The sequence below is a fragment of the Lissotriton helveticus genome, chromosome 8 (assembly GCF_964261635.1).
Source record: "Lissotriton helveticus chromosome 8, aLisHel1.1, whole genome shotgun sequence".
Taxonomy (NCBI): domain Eukaryota; kingdom Metazoa; phylum Chordata; class Amphibia; order Caudata; family Salamandridae; genus Lissotriton; species Lissotriton helveticus.
In genome coordinates this window covers 375,999,373-376,022,120 of record NC_136069.1, presented here as the reverse complement: position 1 = coordinate 376,022,120, position 22,748 = coordinate 375,999,373, and the positions used below count along the sequence as shown (strand labels likewise).

Below are 22,748 nucleotides of genomic sequence, written 5' to 3'. Positions count from 1 at the left end.
CGAGTTCTTCGCATTTTTCCTGAGGGTTGTCATGCACAACTGGGGGGATTGGGGCTTTCAGGAGTTCCTTAAAAATTTTAAAGGATTCCCCTGGTGAGTTGCTTGCCCTCTCGATCCTATCGCTGAAGAAGCTCCTTTTGGCATCCTTCAGCGCGTTTTTATATTTCCTCATCGCTCTCTTATAGTCTAATCGACAGTCTTCCGTCCGCTTTCTCCTCCATGCACGTTCTAGTCTCTTGCATAGTGTTCTGAGACCCCTAAGTTCGAGAGTATACCATGGAGCGGAACCAACTCTTCTTTCCCTAATGAGCCTTCTCTTTTTAGGAATCAATAATTCCAAGGTATTAGTCAACCAGTTACCTATATGCTGGTCAGCAATAATGGGGTCAGTGGCAGGGGGAGGACAGGTTCTTGCTAACTCTGCCGCCCAATTATCCACTGGCAACCTTGACCAGAGTCGTTCCACTGTATGCTGTCTAGGAGCAGGGTCTCTCCACTTCCCCAGCTGCCATCTAAGAGGGACTAGATAATGGTCCGTCCAGGGGAGCGCCAGCGGCTGGAGGGCTTGCAGGTTCTCAGAGTTGGCAAAGGCAACATCCAGCTGATGACCCCTGTTGTGGGTACTACCGACATTCACAAGATGGAGATCAAGTGCAGCCAGCATACTTTGTAGATCTCTCGCCGCTACATCAGAGGGATCATCAAAATGTAGATTGAGGTCCCCGAGGACTACAAAGTTGGAGGATGCGGCAGCCAATGGTATCACTGCCTCAATAAAAGAGTCTACGAAATTACCTAGCGTTGCGGGAGGCCGGTACACGAGAAGGCCAGATAAAGAGATAGTAGGAGATAAGCGTAGGGAAAACTGACAGCCTTATGAGTTATTAATGCTACAATCTTCCGCTTTGCATACATATTCATCTCTGTACATTATGGCCACTCCTCCCCCCCTCCCGCCCGGCCTATCCAGATGGTACATAAAGTATCCCGAAGGAAGAGCTTTAACAATATCTGGATCAGAGCAGGGAGCTAGCCAAGTTTCCGTAAGGAACAAGGCATCCAGGTTGTAATCTAACATCAGGGTGTTAATTTCCGTTGCGTGGCAAGGTACAGACCTGCAATTAAGCAAAGCCATGGAAAACAAAGTCCGATCCTTACAGGAGTAACCTACGCCACATACAGAACATTGAGCGTATGGGGTCCCTTCTACCCACTGATAGCTACAGCTGGAATGTCTGGGAGCACGTAACGACAGCAGGGTATCCCTAGAATACCTGAGTGTAGAGTCCATGTGGGCAACGGTATTGAGCAGAGTAGCGTGCCCTGTGCCCGTCTGGGCCCAGACGGGCCCAGACTGGCTTAACTCTGGCGAAACTCCGGCGATATTCCGGTGAAGACGCTGCGTGATGACGCTGCGCGTCGGCATGGCTGATTTTATGTACGCCGAGCGCCTGGAGACTATCGCGCTAACCGTGCCGCCGGCAGTGTCCCCCCTCCCAAGATGGCCACCACAACGAGGCAATGGGCAGGGACCCGCGAAAAAACGCGGTGATCTACCGATTAGAGTGGGGGTAAGGTGGCAGCAGTGCGAGTCAGCGAGTGGCCTTATTTAAAATCAAGGCAGAAGGTAAAAATAATAAAAAACAATATGACAAAAACGGGGCTTTTTTAAAAATGATTTAAATTGTGCAGCTTGCAGCAAGGAGGCTATAATGCGCGGGCTTTCTTAGCGTTCCTGTTTAAGATGGTAAGGGAGCTCACCTGCAGGACGCCTGCCTTTATCTAAATGTCTTTTGTGAGCAAAACATTGCACACAATGGCCATAAAGAGTAGATTCATGCGTATGCAAGCAAAGCGACTCAAGGTTTCCATGTAGAAGATGGCTATCTTCTTCAACAAGTCAATTCTTTCATGGAACGAGACTTGGTCTACTTTACATTAAGTTTGGAACAGTAGAAAAAGTTACTTACCTTTGATAAGATTCTTTCTGGCGGATACTCAACCAAATCCCAGATCCCTCACCTTTTGAACAATCCCCAACTGCTAAATCTAGACGAGACAGAGTGGAGCCATATATTAGCGCCACCCCTGTTCTCTGACGTCAGTTAGTGTCTTCAGTTTAATTCTTGGGCCCTGGGGCACGAACCAGAAAACCAATCATAGATACCAATCTGCAGATCTCTACGTTGGGAACTTTCTAGATGGAAATACAGACCATTCCACAGAACAGGGAGGTGGGAAGGCAGTGACGAATCTGTGGTTTGATAGAATATCCACCAGAGTGAGGATTATCAACAGTAAGTAAATTGCTCTTCTGATTGATACTTCCAACCACTGATTCGTCACCTTAAGAACAGAGCCCAAAGCTGTACCTGCCAAGGAGGAGGGACTATGGAATGGGCTCAGATAAAAAGGTCCAGCAGGACTGAATGGGTGAAATGCCCTTGCCATTGAACATAGCTGTCAAGGCATCAGTGCTTTGTGATGGTGTGCACTTATGTCCATGTTGTGGCCTGATCGAGATCAAGAACAGGCACTCCGCATCCAAACACAGTGGTAGCAACTTTGGTCCTGGTGGAATGAGTCCATCTGGAGTGTTCTTCTTGACCAATGTTGGTCTTAATACAGAGAACTATGCACCTTAACAAACTCCTTTTCTGCATGACCTTTGCATTCTTTATCCTGGAGAACCCCACAAAGGCTGATAGGCCACCTGATTGTCTTTGGTGTAATCAGTGTGAAAACTCAAGGCTTTCTTAGGGTCGTTCTGATGGAGTTGACCTTCCTCTTAGAGGAGTGAGGTGAGGCAAAGAAAGTTGGGAGAGTGATGGATTACCCAACGTGGAAAGGTGTCAAGAATTTTGGCAACAAGGCCACCCTACTCCTCAACACCAGTTTTTCTGGGAAAACGGTGGTGTAAGGCAGGTCCACCAAGAGAGCTTAAATCTCACCTACATGACAATTGAAGAAATCACAATGAGGAAGACCGTATTTAGTGTCATAAGATGTAGCGAGCAGCTGGGCATTGGCTCAAAGGGATTACACAAGGAACATAATGACCATGTTGAGATCCCACTATAGCATCACAAAATGTTTTCAAGGAAACATGTGGGTTAAATGTTTTATCAACCATTGCATAACAGGTGATTTAAATAAGGACAGCTGGTCTGGGAAATTAAAAAAAAGAACAAATAAACAAAAGGCATGACAAATGGTTCTCACAGCAAGACCTTGCTGGCCCAAAGACAACGCTAACAACAAAATATCCAACAGTTTGGCCTGCAGCGGATCTGTTACAGGCACCACACTAGTCCACAAATCTACACAAAGGTTTTTTGATTTTTTTGTGAGGAAAAACTCCTCAATCCCACAAGGAAAAAGGGGAACAGAGCTTCAGCTCCGCATTCAAAAGAAAGGAGCTAATGTGAGCATGCATGGTGGCACTTAAATGCGGCTCTGCTCTATCACTTCTGAAGTGGAACGGAGTCACTGCAGAGCCACACAACTCAACATGGCGGAATGCGGGAGCACTGAACTGAACGCTTCTGGATCCCGTCTGGTTCCTGGGGATTATTTGAAATGTGAAGAATCTGTGACAAGTGGACACTAACCTATCCAAGTATAATATTTTCACTTTTCACTGGCTGTTCAGTTGAAACGATGGTGGAGAATTTATATTCAACAGGCAACTCATCATAAAAGAGTGGTGATGTGTCATCCCATCGGTAAGCCATATTCAATTCCCTAATCTTTCACCTCCACCCAGGGATGGCCAACAATGTAAAATAATAAATCAAGATTTTTATTACACAGTGAATAGACTATGATGGAAAGTTTCCTCATTGTGGCTCTTGGAAGAGCAGAACTTCCCCTCATTTCTGCATGATCCACCCCAGTTGCCTTTCATGGCTGTCAGTACTAAATGGCCAAACCTTCATGTCATCAATTGCTAAATTAGGCCCAGCTACTAAAAAAGCACATACTTCTCAGCAAGTGCTTGTTTTTAAGCGCAACAAATCACTTTTGCAATTCACAAATGCTGAATCCGCAGTAGTAAAAATATTTAGGCATATGAACAATTGTATGTTTAAGTCAATCTACTTCTAGGGCTAGAGAGCGGGTGGTCCTGGGGGAAAACATTTCTCCGACCCATTCCTACCCTCTAAACACTCTGAGGTCTACAGTAACAAAATTGGTGGAGGCTGAACATAAGGGAATTATACTTACAGAAAAAATATTTAGTCAATAGGGAAAAAAGTTTTAGCAAGTGAATTTCCACACATCAGTGTTTTAAGTACTAAAAGAGTGATGCTGCAGCCAGATCCACTGGGTCAAATCTAATGAAATTTGGCAGTGTAAAAATTTACAGAATTCGGAATATCTAGAAAAAAATTGTGCGGTTAAACAGATTTTCACGTTTGTTCTCTTTCCATAAGTGTGGAAGTGGTATAGCATGTAAGCTCCTGCTAGTACTGCATCCAGGAATAATTGACATTCCTAATATCGGTAATATTGGTATTACTGCGAAACTTACTATGTATGGAGGCCTTATGGTACTTAAAATGTTGGTTTTAAAACTTCAAGTAAAATCCCTCCATGGCTCACAGAAGAAAGTAGATGTGGACAGGTGGACAATTGTACTACCATTTAGAAAACACCCACCTAAAGTACAGAAAAAGTTACTTATCTTTTTCCTAATTTTTCAGATGCATTAGTTTTCGTACTACATATTCCCCATTGTGTGAGATAGATCAAGGTGCATTCTGGTTCCGGAAACGTATCTATTTTAGCATTTAATGTTTTTCCCAATTTTCGTCTAAACGCTAATTCAAAATACCATGCATGTAACCAGACCTACCAACTCCCATTGTGCCACCATGTGTCACCCAATAACGGCTCTGTTCATGCGGTCTCCGTTGAACAGCCAATATCACTTAGTGGGATAGAAGGTGCAAACACCTACACAGAGACAGCTTCCAATTCATATTAGGAGGCTCTGCACAGCTGATGCCTTCAGGGGTTCCGCAATGTCTCCGGGACATGGGCTTCAGCATCAGAAGCTTTGAAAAACTTTTGGGAGCGCTTAGAAGCATCTGCTCATTTAATTGCAGGCTCTAGGCCCTGACCACTCTTCTTGGTCCCACTTCCTCCAGTACCCCTCCATTACAAGCAAGGCAACAATAGGCTCAAAGCTCCGACGCCTCCTGACCCCAGTTCTTCTAAGGCTATAGTTCCTACTCTCACATGCTGGAAACATTTGAAAGGTTGACCGGCATGGCATAAATGAATAAAGAGTCTGTACTTAAAGTTGGGTGGCTAAGTGCTAGATGTGAGGTTAGTAACGCACAGTAGATGTTGGGTTCAGACAAGCTGGTACCAGTGTTTAGGAATGGGTTACTAGTAGTTCAGTTGTAGGAGAACATCTTTTGGTATATGCGATAGTAGCACAACAGGATTCTAGCCATCCAGTGTTATTGGTTGCTCTATATGCAGATCTCAATTCACAGTTAAGACATTATGTGAGCAGCATGGTGATAAGCAGGTTCCCCACCATCAGGCAGAATGACTGGGATATCATGGATGAAAACTGTGGTTACCTAACATTTGGGCTCTGGAACCCCAGGCACCTGCCTACTTGTGTTAGAATGTGTAATTGTGGCTAGCATATACATATTGCAGTGACTGACTGGAAGTTCTTGGTTTCAAGTAGTGGACAGTCCAATATTACTTGTCCTTTGGTCCTCGTTCCAGAAGATTTTGGACATGGTGCAAATAATTTTAATATGAAACTGGCAACCAATAGGATCCATTGAATCACCTTCTAGCTGTTTTTATAAGTTTCCTTTTAAGGGACAAATCTTGATGCTCGATATTGCAGGATTTGAAGTGTACGTACTAGTTTTCACAACTTCATTGTTTAACTGGGTCATAAAAACCTATCTGCCTATGTTGGGGGAGATTAGACAGACATTTTCTAACAACCTTTTTGCAGGTCATACTACTGTTAACTGCTGGTAATTGCTCTGTTGCTTATTACGCACCCAGTCCTTTTGCCCATAATATGGAGTTGCAATTATCAGCGGTGACCACACTCTGCAGTGGGCATCAAGTCCTGTAAGGCTTTGAGCAGTGGGCTATAAAGCATAATTAATCAACTATCAATTTACCTACAATTATGAGGCTACAGGCTTTACAAGTTTATGTGTTTCCTGTTTATATTTCTTAAATTCATTTTGCATTTCCTTTTCTTCTCACATCAACTTCAGGCAATGGGTGTCTTCATTATGATGCCCCAAACAGTTCCTATTTTGGCTTCACTAAAAATCTTTTTGACTTGTTCTAAAGAATGCAAAAAGCTGCAGTCTGTATAATAACCAGAAGAAGCGTTCATGTTCTCAAATTATATTAACTTCCAAACTCTCTTTCAGGTCCACTGGCTTTTATCAGATTGATCCTTGGTTTCTGGATTCCAAATTCTGCATTTACTAAGTGAACTGCTATCTTTGGCCCTTGTCCTGCTCCTCAATTCCTGTTAAGCTGCTTCAGAAACAAACCAGTCTTAGATCACTCCAACTCCCTCCCTCGAGAGCTCTAAAGCAGCCGAACCCTACTGGGATTACAATAATCACATTAAAACCAAGTGTTTTCTTCAATATAATTGGTGTATACCTGGGCCATGCTCTAACTCCCTTGTTGCAAGAAGCCTTTCGCTGCATGCTGAATTTAAAAAGTCAGATTATCATAAGACAACACAAAGTGTCTATAGAAGATAAACTCTTAGTATAATACAATACAGTGGGTACAGGAGGACATCCTCATGTTATTAAATAAAGTAGAAAAACAAATCTATCTCAATGGGATATGGAATCACAAGAATATTTTAGTACTCTCTTAGAAGAGGCGGTCAAGAATTGTGGGGGCAGCTGCTCAAAGAGCATGGGGTCTTGAAAAAACCTATAAAATAGTGATAAAAGAGGAGAATACCAAAATTGAATTAATAATATAGTATAGTGTAATCGAAAGTGTTGTTGGACATACAGTCAGGGATTGCCACCTAAAGGTCATAGAGGTAGTTGCCGCCAGGAATGTCCTCCTGGCGTAATGGGGCTCAGCGCGCCCTACAGTTTCAGGATTCAGGTTATTGTGGCAAAGAAGTAATTGCGCCTGCCCCAAAACAGATGAGGCCAGAAAGCTGCCTTATATTGAAACCTAATTGAAAAACGCCGTTGACCAGAAGCACTTGTGGGGAAGAGGGCTCTGGAAAGCTGCTCAAAGCATCAAAGTGGGATGTGAATTTTTTGATGTTGTCACTCTCGTTCCATTGAACGGCTGACAGACAATCAAACCCTTCTAGCTGGCTGGCAGCTCATTTTGCAGGCAGGTGGCAAACAATTAGACACACCAATTTGTGCTTGCTGATGACATTAAAGCATGAAACTAAGTTGTATGCAGGGGCCTGGTGATTTGTGTGAAAGCATTTCAAAAATAATACTCTTTGCCGTGGCAACTCATTTCAGACTGCCACCTCCCATTATGGTTTTGAGCGGTGAGGACGACAGGCGGGAGTTGCGTGCAATGGCGGGCGCTTCTGTTCAATCCGTCACCGGCGCCCCGGAGACCTCAATCCCCTCCTTTCATCAATATCACCTCATCATTTACATTCAATAGGGCTGGAGCGGCTGCATACATTAAACCACACCAGGGGCTCCTGGCTCCAGTGTTTTTGAGCATGCACTGCCTTGTGCTTCCCCCTGGCCAACATCACAAGCAGGCTGCCTACAGCATGGGGAGCAGGTTTCTTTATCTTAGGAACAGGGGTGACAGTCTTGTACGCATTATTAATAAAAGTCAAGATAACCTGATCTACATACATTAGGGCAAAAATGGTGGACGATTTTATTCTGATAATAATTACCACTTTGGCCATATGGTACTGGTGGAAAATTAATTGCCCGATGCTTTGATTTTTTAACACATCTTGCCAGGATGCAAGAGAATGTAATTTCTGACAAAGCATGATAGAAGAAGCATGACTCGTGCCTGCATAAGATGTTATGTAGGCGAAATAGGAAGCAGAGGTAAAGTGGCTCTTTTCAAATTTAACAAAAAAAAGTACTTTTTTTCCTACGAACGCGATGTATAAATATAAATTATTCTAACAAATAACTTTAGACAGGTTTATATTAAGTGAATGAGATTTTCAGTACAATTTTTAAGCAAAAACCATAGGAAAGATCCTCTCGCATAAATAATTTACGTCCGAAAAGAAACTAAATAAATGTTAAGAACAATTGACTGTTAGGGCCATATTAGCCTAAAGCCCAATGTAGGACACGATTAAAATAATAACTAGACTAAAAACACCGTCTGAAATGCTGGCTATTGTCAGGATGCTGTAGTAAGCTTTAGGCTTCCTATGGAAACGGGATACATGAATTATGTGATGTACAGTCACCCGAGGGAGAGTTCTCACTGTTCATCACCACACCCATGGTCCTTCAAGACATGAGTGCGTATTGGGCTTCTCACAATCTCTTTTTTTTATGTATCTCAATTCCTTATTACATTTTTCAAAATGAAACAAATAACGATCAACGATCAAATACCTTCACTCAAACAGAAAAAAACAAATATACAATATGATCAAAGACAACAATAATAAAAAAACAAGCACAACAATATTACAAGTACTCCAATGACATACACATATAAGTAATCAATCCAACTGGGTGAAAATGTATTGTTACAAGAAAACAAACTGAGCAGATATTCCAGCCTGATGCACTGATGGATTTGGTGACTCCAAACCCAATATGGCTGTATGAGAGGCGCATTTAGAGTCGCAAACCTCTTAGTGAGTGTGAATGGCATCTCTGTAACCCATTATGAAGCATTAGGAACAGGGCATGAAATGAGTGCCCCACCTTCGTAACGATTCACAATGGAAGGTAACCATAGTTTGAGACCACAGTTGCAGTCACAAGCCATTGTGTTGACCCAGACGCAGGAATATGGATAGTATTAATGTGCAAAGTGGAAGTTGTTCCAGAGGGACAGATTCCACCTGGTGAATGCAGATTATGGGCACTGGAGGGTGGAAGAAATAAGGATAAGAGTGCCAAGAATGTTTCCCCAGATTCCCTTTGCATTATTTCAATATTATCTCCGACTTGAGCCCTTTCCAGGGTCATGAGCTGGAATAATGTTTTTTTAATTTATTTTCCAATTTTTTATTTAAATGTGCATTTTTCCTCCTGGAATGCAGGGTAGGGTTGAATTTCTGATGTCGCCTGCAGGCCATCATCCATGCATTTGCAGCGCTTGCCTGGTTAATATCAATGGGGGAGGATTCTGTGAGTTATACTCAAAGTCCAGTTTGTGCTGGGATGAATCAGTACATCTATCAAAGGTGCAAACAGGGCCAGACTGGCAATAGCGGGCACTGGGCAATCCCCCGGTGCGCCGCACGGGTGGGGGGCGTGTTTTTTACAGGGCCGTTATTGCCCCGGCAAAGAACTCGGAGGCACCTCCAACCTCCCGAGTGGGTAGGTGGGGGGTGGGGGGGGGGAGGGGTGGCCGAGCACTTTACCAGGGCCGGTTGTGATTCCCAGTCCGGCCCTGGGTGCAAAATAAACCCTGAGCCTCTAACCAGTTGTAAAAGCACTGCGACTGCTCTGCGACCTGGGATTTTGTACATCAGACCCTTTGTTTTTATCACAGAGCAATTACACTGGTGACTGGGAGCATGGAATCCATCTACACATAATTAACAAATGTGTCTTTTTTTGCAACAAATATTTCCCCATTAGTAAAAACAATATCTCTTTTCTGAACATTGCATGTTAAGTAGGCATGTGTAACTGTTTGCACCTGTGAGTATTCCTGTAAACCCGAGAGTGTCAATGCTTGTCAGGAGTAATCAAATTCATTGAGGATTAAAAAAAAATATCCCCTAGGCAGACATGGTTAAACCTAGGGCTATAGATTCCATGTATTTTGTGAATCAAGGTCAAGGAATGATTGCTTCTATGTGCAGCAATGATAATGTTCTTGGGCATTAAGACTCAGCCATGTTGCGTTTCATCAGAGTAATCAAATGTGTGCTCCAATTACATTTGTTTGAGTGGTATAAGTAATTTTGGAGTGTTTTCATCTTTTATGTGACCATACTATAAATAAACGAATGGTCAGTGTTAGAAATAGGGTTACTGGTTGACTGGGGGTGAGCTCTGGTCAAGCAGCAACCGCAATTCTATTTAGGGTAAGGCACATGCAAACCCCAAATTAACCTGTGCTCACCTCATGGTAGCTTGGCACAGAGCAGTCAGGCTTAGCTTAGAGGCAATGTGTGAAGTATTTATTCAACACTTCAAACAGTAAAACAGGAAAACATCACACACAAAGATCCCACACCAGGTTTGAATAACAGAGCTTAATTTATTAAATAAAGCAAGACCACAATGACAAAAATCCAATCAGTAGAACTGGAGTTATGAATTTTTAAAGACTAAACTATATTGTAGTGCCTAAAAGCAGAAAGTGTCAAACGCGGCTATCTGGTTGCATTGGACTAAGTCCAAGTCAAAAGCTCAGGCCGACTGTATTGGAGTGCAAGTCAGATACAGTTCTCAAGTTTTATACCAATAGTCCTGTTCGTGTTGGAGATGTTCACGAGGAGCAAGGAGAGCACTGCGGGTGGCAGTCGGCGTGGTGTGAAGAGCAGCGCAGGTGTCACAGATGGGCGGGCTGGAGCTTTGCGTTGGCAGCCCCCGTGGGCTGTAGTTGCTGCTGTGCGAAGAGACGGGTCAGGTGGCAGCTCATGCTGGGGTTCGGTGCGAGCTGCTCTGTTCCAGTGTGAACTGGCTCGTTTGCAGTTGTGAAGAGCCCTGAAGCTTGATTTACAGAGCCTGTGAGCCATATCAGGGGTACAGGACCAGAGAGGCACCACTTCGGGATAAGGAACTCACTAAAGACTGTTCCAGGAGCAGTTTGAGGAGCCTTTTATGTCCCTGCGACACGCAGACTAGCCCTTCGAGTCACTCTGGGGTCCTGGGTTCAAGATGAAGTTGTAGTTACAGTTCTTGCTTCTCAGGCAAGAGGGCAACAGGTAAACATAGCAGTTCCTTCAGAGCCGCAGAACAACAGAGTGGCAGTCCTTGTAGCAGTAATTCAAATTAGAGGAACAGGGAACTGTTTAATAGGTCCAGCACAGACACTCCTTACCATAATAACTTAGAACTATAGAAGTGTGCAGTTCCTTTTACACAGATGTTTTACGCATGAGTCAAATCAGTGGAATAAGCTCCAGTAGGAGCAAGGGCCCTCACACACCCCGAGAGCTGTCATGCTTCATCATCTGGGAATGCTCCTTGTCGGGCTGGTGCTGCAAAGCCGACGGGCACCCACAAAGGGGCTCTTTGCCGGAGATCTTTTGTTATAGCCGTTTAATGAAGTTTGGGTATGTGGGGTGTGAGTTGTGTGTAGTGTGGTAGAAGTGGCATAAAATAGGTATAGTGATGCCTAGTTATGGTAAATTTTACGGGTGAAGCACACTACCCGAATTAAAAAGGAATAGTGGTGCTCATACGGGATACAATGGTCCTATGAGCAGTCGTGAGAAGTCTTTAAAAATGTGAGGTCAACATGTTTCTTGCCTATTATAGCCCAGAAGAGTCTGTTGTCGATTCGTCAGGACCAGAGATAGTTAACCTACACTACTACATGACTAGTTCAAGGTGTGTTGTGGTAATCCTAGTAATTAGTCATAACATAATATTCAAGGTAGGAATCTACTTTTTTTGTCACTCTGACCAGACTTCGGAACCCTGAGCCGGGGTAGGTGCAGAGTATCACTGAACTTCGCCATAGAGTCGCAAATGAACGGTTCCCTCTGGTAACTTTCCGTGTGACCGACACTGACTGAAGTCAGATAGGTTAGCTATCTTTGGTCTTGACGAATTGCCAACAGTCCCTTTTGGGCTATAATAAGCAAGAAAGATGTTGACCTCCCACTTTGAAAGATTTCTCACAACTGCTCATAGGACCAATATATCCCAAACGACTACCTCTATACCTTTTTAATATGGGTAGTGAGGTTCACCAGTAAAATGTACCCTAGCTAAGCATCATTATAACTATTTTAAACCACTTCCACCACACTACACACAACTCACACCCCACATACCCACACTTCATCAAACAGCTATATTAAAAGATCTCCGGCAAAGAGCCCCTTCATGGGTGCCCCGTCAGGCATTGCGGCGCTGGCCCGACAAGGAGCATGTCCAGATGATGAAGCATGACACCTCTCGGTTGTGTGAGTGCACTTGTTTCTACTGGAGTGTATTCCACTGACTTGACTCGCGTGTAAAACACTATCTGTGTAAAAGTCCTTGTAGCAGTACAGTAGTCCTTCTTCCTGGGAGGGTATACAGAGACCCAGAAGTCTACTGAGAAGTTGGTGTCTGAGGTCCTTCTTTTATACATAGTTGTGCCTCTGAAGTGGGGAGAAGCTTCTATAGGCATGCCTTTGAAGTGCACAGATGCCCTGCCTTTCCTGGTCTGGCTCCAGACTAACTAGGGGGGGGGGTATGCAGCCTTTTGTGTCAAGACAGGACACAGCCTATTATATTGGATGGGGCAGTGAAGGCCCATCCAGTCAGTACCTAAGCTACTATTGCGTGTGGCTTTCTAGGAGGAATACACAAAGCCCAACTGGCAACTACAACCAGTCATGTGACCATAGACAGGCTGCATGCACCAAATGGCTAAGGCAAGAAAATGCCAACTTTCTAAAAGTTACACAAAATACAAAAAATTGGCTGTGATTTTTCAAACGTATTCTTAAGAAACCAGGTTAAGCAACTGTATTTCTTCGGTCAGTGTTTTTATTTCTCAATTGACTCAATAGTATTCACAAAATTCAACTTAACAGTGTTCACTGTGTCATCAAAAAGAACACCTCTACTTTTTCAATGATCAAATATACCTTTTCAATGATCAAATATACTCCACAGAGAAGGGCACTTCAATCATAATACCAGACATCACTAGATATAGACATAACAAATAAATGTGAATTTGTGCAAAAAGAAACTACACAACCACCTGAATGATGATTCTATATACATTTAACATTTTCAACACAAACTTAAATAACGTAAACAGAACCAGTCAAAAAGCTTCAAAACTAAAGGTAAATATCACAGATATTTTGAGTGTTGTGACCCTCTTGGAAAAAACTTAGGGGTTTCAAAGTAATTTGTCATAAGTGGAAATTTTGTTTGTGTTTGTTTTTACGCTGGCCAAGATAGTTCATTTTGAAAGAATACCCAAGGTTATATCGTCTATGTGTTTCGAACCATTAGGCGTTTAGAGGTCTCTTCAGGACCTTGACTGGTCGACTTCTCAAATCTTCAGAGATGGATTAAATCATTGGGCCATTTTTCAGTTTGTCTCCCTTATTATCAGCGAATTTCCGCTGCTGTTTGCTGACTTTTGATTATGGATTTATCGTAGTTTTCGAAGCAGTCTTCTCCGCCACCATTTCATAGTTTGAGCAACATTCACCATGAAATAGCGCCGGAGAGGACTGCTTTAAAAACTACGGTTACTTAACCTGGTTTCTAAAAAATAAGTTTGAAAAATCACAGCAAATTTTTTCTGTTTCGTGTAATTTTGAAGAGGTCTAATTAGGCTACTAGATAAAGGGCCCAAACCCCTAGTATGTAAGTTTTCTAAAAGTGGCATTTTCAGAATTGTCATCTAAAATCCGACCTCACCATAAGATAGGATTTTAAATTAGAATTCGGGAGACACCAAATATGAACTGGTCACCCCTTCCCATTTGGAAATTACACTTCTAATATTTAGTAAGGCAACTCCAATGTATCCTAGTTTAAAGATCAGCCTTGCAGTAATATTAATAAACTAATTTAAGAATTTACAGGGCTACTTAAGTGGGTGGCACAATCCGGTTTTCAGGCCCACTAGTAGCATTTAATGTATAGGCCATAAGTACATGTAGTGCACTTTACTAGAGACTTATAAGTAAATTAAATATGCCAATTGGGGATAAGCCAATCTGACATGTTTAAGGAGAGATCACAAACACTTTAGCACTGGTTAGCAGTGGTAAAGTGTTCAGGCTCCTAAGCCAGCAAAAACAAAGTCAGCAAAAACAAGAGGTCCGAAGGCAAAACACTAGAGGGGAAGCTTGCAAAGGATGCCAGGTCTTACAGAGCTATTGCCTTTGCCAAAGTCTTTGTCATGTTGTACAGCAGTGTGGCTGCTGACCAGCATGTCTAAAAAAAAGCAGCAAGGCATAGAGAAGAGCGAAGTGGCATTGAGTAGCTTAGTGTGGAGTGGCATACAGTAGAAAGGTGCAGATTACACTGGTATAGAGAGCAGTGGCAGTCAGTAGAATTTCATAGAGTGAGGTGGAGTGGCATAGAGTGAGGTGGAGTTGCGTAGAGTGAGGTGGAGTTGCGTAGAGTGAGGTGGAGTGGCGTAGAGTGAGGTGGAGTGGCACAGAGTGAGGTGGAATGGCACAGAGTGAGGTGGAGTGGCATAGAGTGAGGTGGCGTGGTGTAGATTAGAGTAGAGTGGTGCAGAGTGGAACAGCGCAGAGTAGAATGGCGTTGAGTGGTGTGGTGTGGCGTGGAGTGGCATAGAATGGAGTGGCATAGAGTGGAGTGGCATTGTGTGAAATTAAGTTGCATAGAGTGGAGTAAAGTGGTGCAGAGTGGAGTGGTGCAGGGTAGCATAGAGAAGAGTGGTATAGCGTGCTGAAGAGTGGCATTGTGTGGAGTATATTACAGTGAAGTGGCGTAGAGTAGAGTGGCTTGGAGGGGAGTGGCGCACAGTGGAGTTTAGAGCCTTAGAGTGGTACAGTTGGGGTGTAAGTAACTAAAGTGTCAATAGAGATGGCAGATAGGGTGAAAGCATCAAAAATAAGAAGCTGCTTGTCTGTGTTAAAAGTAGGAAAGCACATTGCAAGTCCAGGAATAATACTGAAATGCTAATAAAATAAAAAAATGTGCATTGCAAAAAAGAGGTGTACTTGGGCAATGCTCCAGGAAGTAGCTTACACAAGACAGGAAGGGAGCCTACGGGAGCTAAGCAATTGAAAGACTGCAAATGAGTGACAACGAATGGTATGCTGTTAGCAGGTTGTAAGCCCACTGAATTGTAAACAATACATCTCACAGCACAGCTGTAGGCAAGACCTAAAAATCATCAAGGTTTCACATTTCTTTATTCTTTTCTTTCTTTATAACAGGAATGTTATACTGTGTTAACATATTGCCTTATGACAATTTTAGAGTGAACGCTTAGCATAGGAGAAAATCATGGATATAATGTGCTGAGGTCTCGGAATCAAAACTTCATTATTACTATTTGTAGCCCCAAAGTTGTATGCATGGTGGAAAGTAGCCATAGTGTAGTAAAGAATGTGTAGCAAGGAATCGGGAAAAAGGGTGGGTTTCAGCACTATGAAGTATTGCAGAGTCTGGACCACATCTCTAATGGAATTGCTAATTGGCATTTGTTGATTACTGTATTCTGTTTCCCAAATGTGGGAGTGATTGCTCCATTGCCTTAGTGCACCAGTTTACTCATGTAATTGTTGGTCACACTGTGGCTTTTATTCATTTCAAATCCGCAAGTCTACTAACTTGTAGGAGCAAGTTCAGATCCATGCGATTGTGTAGGTTCATGACATAACTGACGGTCAAACTACAGTGGGTTGTACGAACAAATGTACTACTTCATAAAATTATAACACTGAAATGTAGTGCAGTGTATTCCTTTTAGCCAAATCTACAACTATTTTTAGCAAATAAGGATCAAATACTCTGTCACTGTTAAACAGGAAGTAGCTCTTTTTCAGATTCCTTTCTGTAACTCCCAATCAAATCATCATCACTTACAACAACAGACACCACCTAATGGGACTGTTTCAGCCATTTTGTTTCAAGCACAAGTCTTGATTTACTAGTACCCGGTATTCACAAAGACGAACTTGCATTAATGAAGCCAATTTACCGATATAAACAATTATCCCACAATGGTTAATTATTATTAAACATGAGTTAATCCTACTTGAGGGTGGGGAGCTGTTAGTCCACAGCAAGGATTTTTTTGGGCATACTTTTCCAGGGTGGGTACAGGAATGAACACCCCCAAAACTCAATTGGTAGCAGGGGAGGTTTAGGAAAGAATTTCTCTAAGGCAAACAATATGCTGCCTTTGGAGCACAAAAGAAACAAAAATAGACAACACTGAAATATTGTGAGGGCATTTCCCCATGCGGAAGCAAAAAATGATGCATTTGGAAAGCCCTTTGCATGTTTACATATTTCTAATTCGCAATTCACCAAAGCTTTTTAGAAAAGCTCCTGTAAATCTGCGACTGTCGCAAGGTTTGAGGAGCACCCTTTGAAACTGGAATCCTTTCCTTATATTCCTTCATCCTCCTGCCTTTGATTTTTGTAAACAGAGAGATCAGATTCAAAGATATTCTTTAAGAATCCCTCTCAATGTGCTTCTTACTTCGCTCTTTTTAATCTTGCACTGCCAGTCACAGCAGTCATTCAACATCTTTTGTGTAACAGATCCTTAATTAGCAGCAATCTACTTTGTGTTCACATTTTCCAGCTACGGATTCTTGTACCCACGCGTCAGACAAATGCTCGCTGTAAACATTGTGAACTGCTAATTTTCTTTAGTTTCATATTTCTGAAGTGACATGCTCACTTAGTCATTCCCATCAAGCAAACCACCATTTTTTAAAGAAGTACTATTTTTTCAAGTGAAATCTTACAAATGCGAAGAAAATTCAAGTGATCCTAAAAATGATTTGAAACCGGTTACATTATTAATCCTATCTTAGTGTAAAATGTGCTAAAACATTTTTTGATTTAACACATTATGAATGTATTAAAATACTTAAATATAAATTGAGCAATGGATTGCGTTTTTAGAGTGCTTATCAGAGGTTTCACACCTGCCACTGGGAACATGTGCTTGTTTCAGCCGATAGCAAATGTAAAGACTCTTTATTAATAAGGAAGTCTATTGCCATAGTAACAAGTAATGCATTATTCGATTTATCTGACCAAATAATACCACCTCAAGAATTTACTCATTACAAGCAGGGAGGTAGTTAGTGGCTGATTTACAATAGTTTTTGCCTAAAGGCTAGGTATCATGCCTACGATTTGCAAGGATGTACCACTTCCATGGGTATCACAAAAATCCCAAATCATACTTTTTTCTGTGCATGTGTTCTTGCACAATGTCCTCAGAGCAGGATAACAACAAGAGTCAAGTGCTGCGCAATGTGAATTTGCATTTTTTTAAATTTTTTTTCTGCTCGGGGATAATATTTTAGGGCTGTCTGGCAAACTTTCCAACTCCATTAGCAAACTTACTGTAACATACTCTAGAGTAAATTTATGTGTGCAAATAGAGTGCAAAAAGCATCAGGAAGATCATTTTAGTGGTTGCACTCCCTACTTCTGATTCCCATCTAGAAAAGTAAATATTACTCATGACAGGACCACATCTCTGATTTTTTTCACGGTGGAATTTCTTTTTTAAAGGGTTCACAAAGGTCTGCAGGTGTGCACACATTGGAACAATTAAAAGTATACACACGGAGTAAAGTAGGTGCGAACTGGGTTCACAGTAAGCTTAGCATTCAGAAAGGGATATCGAAATCACTGAGGTCAATAGCAGCTACCTGTGTTTTTACATATTTTTTTCAAAACAGTGCGTAATTCAAGTCCTTGCCACTACAGTGAATTGTCGGGAATTATTTGCCTGTCTGTTTTAGGTCAATTTACTCAATGAGCAAACATTTTTATCTTAATGTATGCTAACGGGTAAAACGTGCATATCTAAAGTCGGTGCACCATAGATATGTAATATACTGGCCGTTGTATCTACGAGAGCAACACATTTACCAGATATCCAAATGAATGTAATGTAACCCTATGTGAGACTTCTTTAACAAATATAAATATGGTGCAAGTGAAAGATTTGTTAGTAGTAGTCCCTGCTGGTGATGGATTGCTATAGTGATTGATGGTTGCGTATTAGTCTCTCTTTTGTGTGTCTGTAGTTATAAGCCAAAATGGCAATGCAATTCAAGTCATAAATGTGGTCATAGACAATCTAGAAGCCACTTACCAGGATTTCTGCACAGACCTTGTGGTTCCTATGATTGATGCCATTCTGATGTTTCTTTTCCTGTATACTACGATTCACTCCAAATCAGTAAAAACAAATCTAACCACATTTACAAACTCAGAATTACCAAAAACATTACAAAATATTACCTGTCAAATGAATGAAACTGCATCGGAAGAATAGCGTGAGTTTCTCTCTTCAATGCAGGATCAGGATAGGGCACCGGATCAGGACCACACTCGGCAATCTCCAACGGGGCGGCCACCAGGCTCTTGAGGATTTCTTTGATGTTAATGCCTTTGCTTTGGCTGATGCTGGATATGGTGGATGTGGGCTTCAGCATGTCAGTGGGGCTCTCCGCCAAGCTCTCCTGCGATTTCTTCACCTCCGACGATATGGTGGACATCAGCTCACTCATCACATCGGGGCCTAAGCTTGCCTCCAAGTCCGATCCATTCAGGATGCTTGGTATGTGCTCGTCCCCGATGCCAGAGTCTGTGTGGGGAATGGAGGTTTCTAAGTGCATGTCCTCACTGGGTGTTGTAACATCTTTTTCTTTAATGTCTGGAAATACAGCAGGTGTATCTAAAAATGTCAGAGAAACAAATGTGCTTATGGAGGTAAGGAATAGCACAGAGATTAATCTTTTAATCTTTATTTTTTATGCTGGCTGCATTTGTTGAAGACAATCTGCTTTGCAAATAATACGTTTTTCAAAACTGCAAGTCACAAACCAAAATCTGACTTTTTTCAATAATTGGAATAAAAGTCATAAGATGATAAATATCTTGAGTACTAATTGCACTATAGTCATGTGACCAATTAACACATTATAGGGATCCTTCTGTTCTTTACTCCAATTAGCTACGTGCGCTGCTAAGGGGCAAGATTAATCATTTAGCAAACTGCATATAATGATAATATATCTTCAGCATAAGAGTGCCCAATTAAAAAACAAACAGTGAAAATAATTTGAATAAGAATATTGTGGATTATATGAATTTATTAACTATCAGCGCAGGAGTTACAATGCCCCTCTTTGACTGGTTCTTGTATTTGGTGTAATCCATTCCACTAGCTTTGGCACAAAGGACTGTAATATTATATTAGCAGGACATATCACAAGAGATGCACAAGCATAACCTCATATTTGAAGAGATGAAAAAACATGACTAATACAATGGTTGTGACATTCTGCCGCTTTTCCTTTGTCCATGGCTAGTCCTCCGAATTTTTACTTTGTGGCAAACTTTGTGGAGCCGTCACTAATCCCTAGGAACCCATAAAACTGTACACCTTGGGCCACATGTATGACCATTACCTTTTGCAACTCACAATTTGCAAATTTTAGCGACACACAATTTGCGAGTTGCAAAAGGAAATTTTTCATTGTGTCTCAGACACATTTTGTGATTGCCAATGTGGTTGCAAATGACATGCCTTATCAATATTCATGACAAAGGTCACAATTTGAGACCAATTGGGAATGGGCAATAACACAGGGATGATGGACTACTGGGCACAGCAGACCCCATGTCTGTTTGCCTTTCAAATAAAGCAACTTTTTTTTAATGCATCTTGTTTTCCTCAAAGGAAAACAGGGTTGTGTTTCAAAAAGACAAATGAAACGTTCTGTTTCATTTTTTAAGAGTAGGCAGTTGTCCGTGGGACCACTGCCTGCTCTTAAAAAACTTTTTTGCTGCCAGTTACAAAGGGGAAGGGGACCCCTGCAGATCCCTGCCTGTTTGCGAGTGGCTTACCACCTACTTGAAGTAGGCAGCAAACTGTAATTGTTTTGCGATCACATTTCATTTGCAAAACAATCGTACACCCCTCTGCGAGTTGCTATTAGGAAGGGACGCCCTTGGCACGCCCCTTCCTAATAGCGACTCGCAAACTCTATTTTGCCAGTCTGTAACAGTTTATCTCCACACAAAATAGGGTTAATATATGCTACAACCCTTTTTAGCAGTTGCAAACAGCCTGAATCTCCGTTTGCGACAGCTAAAAACAGTCTTACATGTGACCCCTAATGTGCTTTTCGTGGCACAACCTTTTCGTGACCCAGGAATAGGTAGAAAAGTCATTGCTTCTCACCCTCACAAGTAGTATAGTAGAACTCATTTGAGAGATCTTGATAGCGATCCCATCAGTCTATATTTGTTTTGATTAAACAGAATGTTCGTAAACACTGAACAGTAACCACTGGTGTAACCCTTTGTGAACATTAAACATACGTAAGCAGGAAAGGCTTTATGATCATTACTAGTGCACCTTATGGTAGGGCCATTAATAACTATCAGCGATAGTTTAGGTTTGCGTAAGTATGGAGCTTGCATGATAGAGGATGGATGCTGCCTACAGAGGAACATCTTAACTCCCACATTTTTGTTTCAGGACCACAATGTATTCTAAGGTACTGTCCCAGTCTCAAACTACTCTGTGTGGAAGCAAACACAGACCTAGGCTGGCTAGCTGGATCTTACAATCTGCAGAATGCAATTTGCACTTAAGTGTAGTGGTCTTTAGCCCAGCTGTCTAGCTTTGTCCATCTAACTTGCGGCTATCATGTAGTTTCCTGAGATCATCTGAACTGGGAGATGTGTGGGCTCCTGTGCAGTAGCTTAGTTCCAGCCTGTGGGGTAGGTCTGCTGCCCACTTCTTCCTGGATAAGACTAAGCCAATGACAGGTTTGAAGCTCTGCTTGTCTGCCTACCACTGACCTTGTCCTGTGTGGAAGCCCCTTCACAACAGGTAAGTGATGTTGCGCTCTCTATGCCTTAGCACAAGATGGTGGCAGATTGATGAGAAATCAGCCTCAGTGATGGATTTCTGGACATCCACTGAGCCACTCTAACAACTAAATCAAATGTTGGTTAAAGAGAGATAGACTGTTACCTGTGTAAATGAGGCCAGTGACTCTACCTGGAGAACACATTCCTTTATGTACCAACCTGTATTGGTGTAATATCTGCTTCTCTGCTCTCATTTTAACAGCAGTCCGGCACCAAGTTGGCCAGCCAGCTGGTCCACAGACATGTGCTAGCTGGCAGACCAGAGCTATGAAAACACATCAGAACTCTGCAAACACTAGAGTTTTAAGAACATTTAAAATAGTTTGAAGCCAGAACTCTGGCTTAATTACTCTATAATGGTTAAGTTCAACTTTAAACACGGCCTGGTACCCACTAGTGATGACCATTCTCATTGTGACATTAGTGGTTCTTTGTACCATTATTGTGTCACATTAGCGTACAAGGCTTTGGATTGTGGCTGTGCTTTTAAATGATTTGATCACAAATGTAATATATTGTTGTATTCTTACAGAGATGGCAAGACTCACAACCTTGTCTGGACATTCACATTTTATTGCAGTTGTGGTAATTGTGTTGCCCTGTACATAGGGTCCTCCCTTGAGATAAGCATGGACTGCTCCTTTATATCTACTAAGAGTCACAGATGTTTAGCTGAAAGCTAATAGCTGTTGCAGACTGAGTTTTTGTTGTGTTAACTGCTATGGATGTTGAGTTAAAGGTCCCCGAAGTTACCTTCTCTGAAGAACCAAGTAAGACAGCCCCTAAGGACTCTCCTGTGGTGCCAATGTCTGCCTCTGTAATTCCTGCTTTTCAAAAAAGAGATTTCACCTCTGAAGAGTCTGTCTGAACCCCATCTGCTTTCTGTGACTGCAATTCTCCCTCCTTACCCTCCTCATATTTCCACATTCACTTTCCTATCAAATTCATTATTGTTGGGTTGAAAAGAGCGGTGAAAACTGCTGCTACCTGCTGCAACCACTTCAAGAAATGACAGTAGTGGCAGGAGAAGTGTGCTGGTGCCGTGGACAGAAACAGTATTGCTTGTATATAGCTGATGTACCACATACTCACCACCGTCTCACAACCTGCTGTTTGAAGCAGCTTGGCAGCAGTAGGTTAGACCCCAATCCGGGACAGCATTAAGACTGGAGCTCAACATAAGTGTGATGCAGCACGTAGAGCTGTTCTCTTGTGACAATGTCTTCACCCACACATTAGAAGCAACATGGTATATTTTAGGAGTGACCAATTTAAGTAGCAACACTCTGGATTAGCTTAGCAGTATGTCACTTGGGAAGCTTCACATATTAAAAGTCCCGCTGGGATATTTGAGCACTGTTCGGATATTACTTACAACTTGACATACTTAGTACAAGACAATCACGGACAGAAAGGAAAGCGTTTAGTAATAGGTGAGGGAATCACAGTCGTAGCAGACAAAATAAACACAAAGCCTTACAGATCTAAAGGTGATAAGACAATCAAATGGTGGTCTAGCCCTGCCAGAACATTATCTAGACTGACATTATACAGGAAGGGTCCTAAATGAAGTAGCCACAGAATGTAAAGGTAATCACACTTCTCTGAAGGAGGAATGTTTGCTACTGTTGCAGCGCAAACTTGCCCACCCTTTGTACGTCACAAATACTTAATAGATACATGACATGGGCGTGTACTTAGCACGCGTTTCTTGTGTGGATTAACGATTAATGTGAGTGCTGCACTTCACATCATTAT

At 42.1% G+C, this 22,748-nt stretch overlaps 1 protein-coding gene across 7 annotated transcripts in view; it reads right to left on the bottom strand.

The window, feature by feature from the left end:
* The window catches only part of NBEA (neurobeachin), a 1,787,704-nt gene that overhangs the window by 992,327 nt on the left and 772,629 nt on the right, over positions 1 to 22,748 (bottom strand). For all 7 annotated transcript variants that reach the window (XM_078657170.1, XM_078657173.1, XM_078657172.1 and 4 more), the window contains one exon: positions 18,345 to 18,780. In XM_078657170.1, coding sequence (XP_078513296.1) covers positions 18,345 to 18,780 — 436 coding nt within the window. The remainder of the gene's footprint in view (positions 1 to 18,344; positions 18,781 to 22,748) is intronic.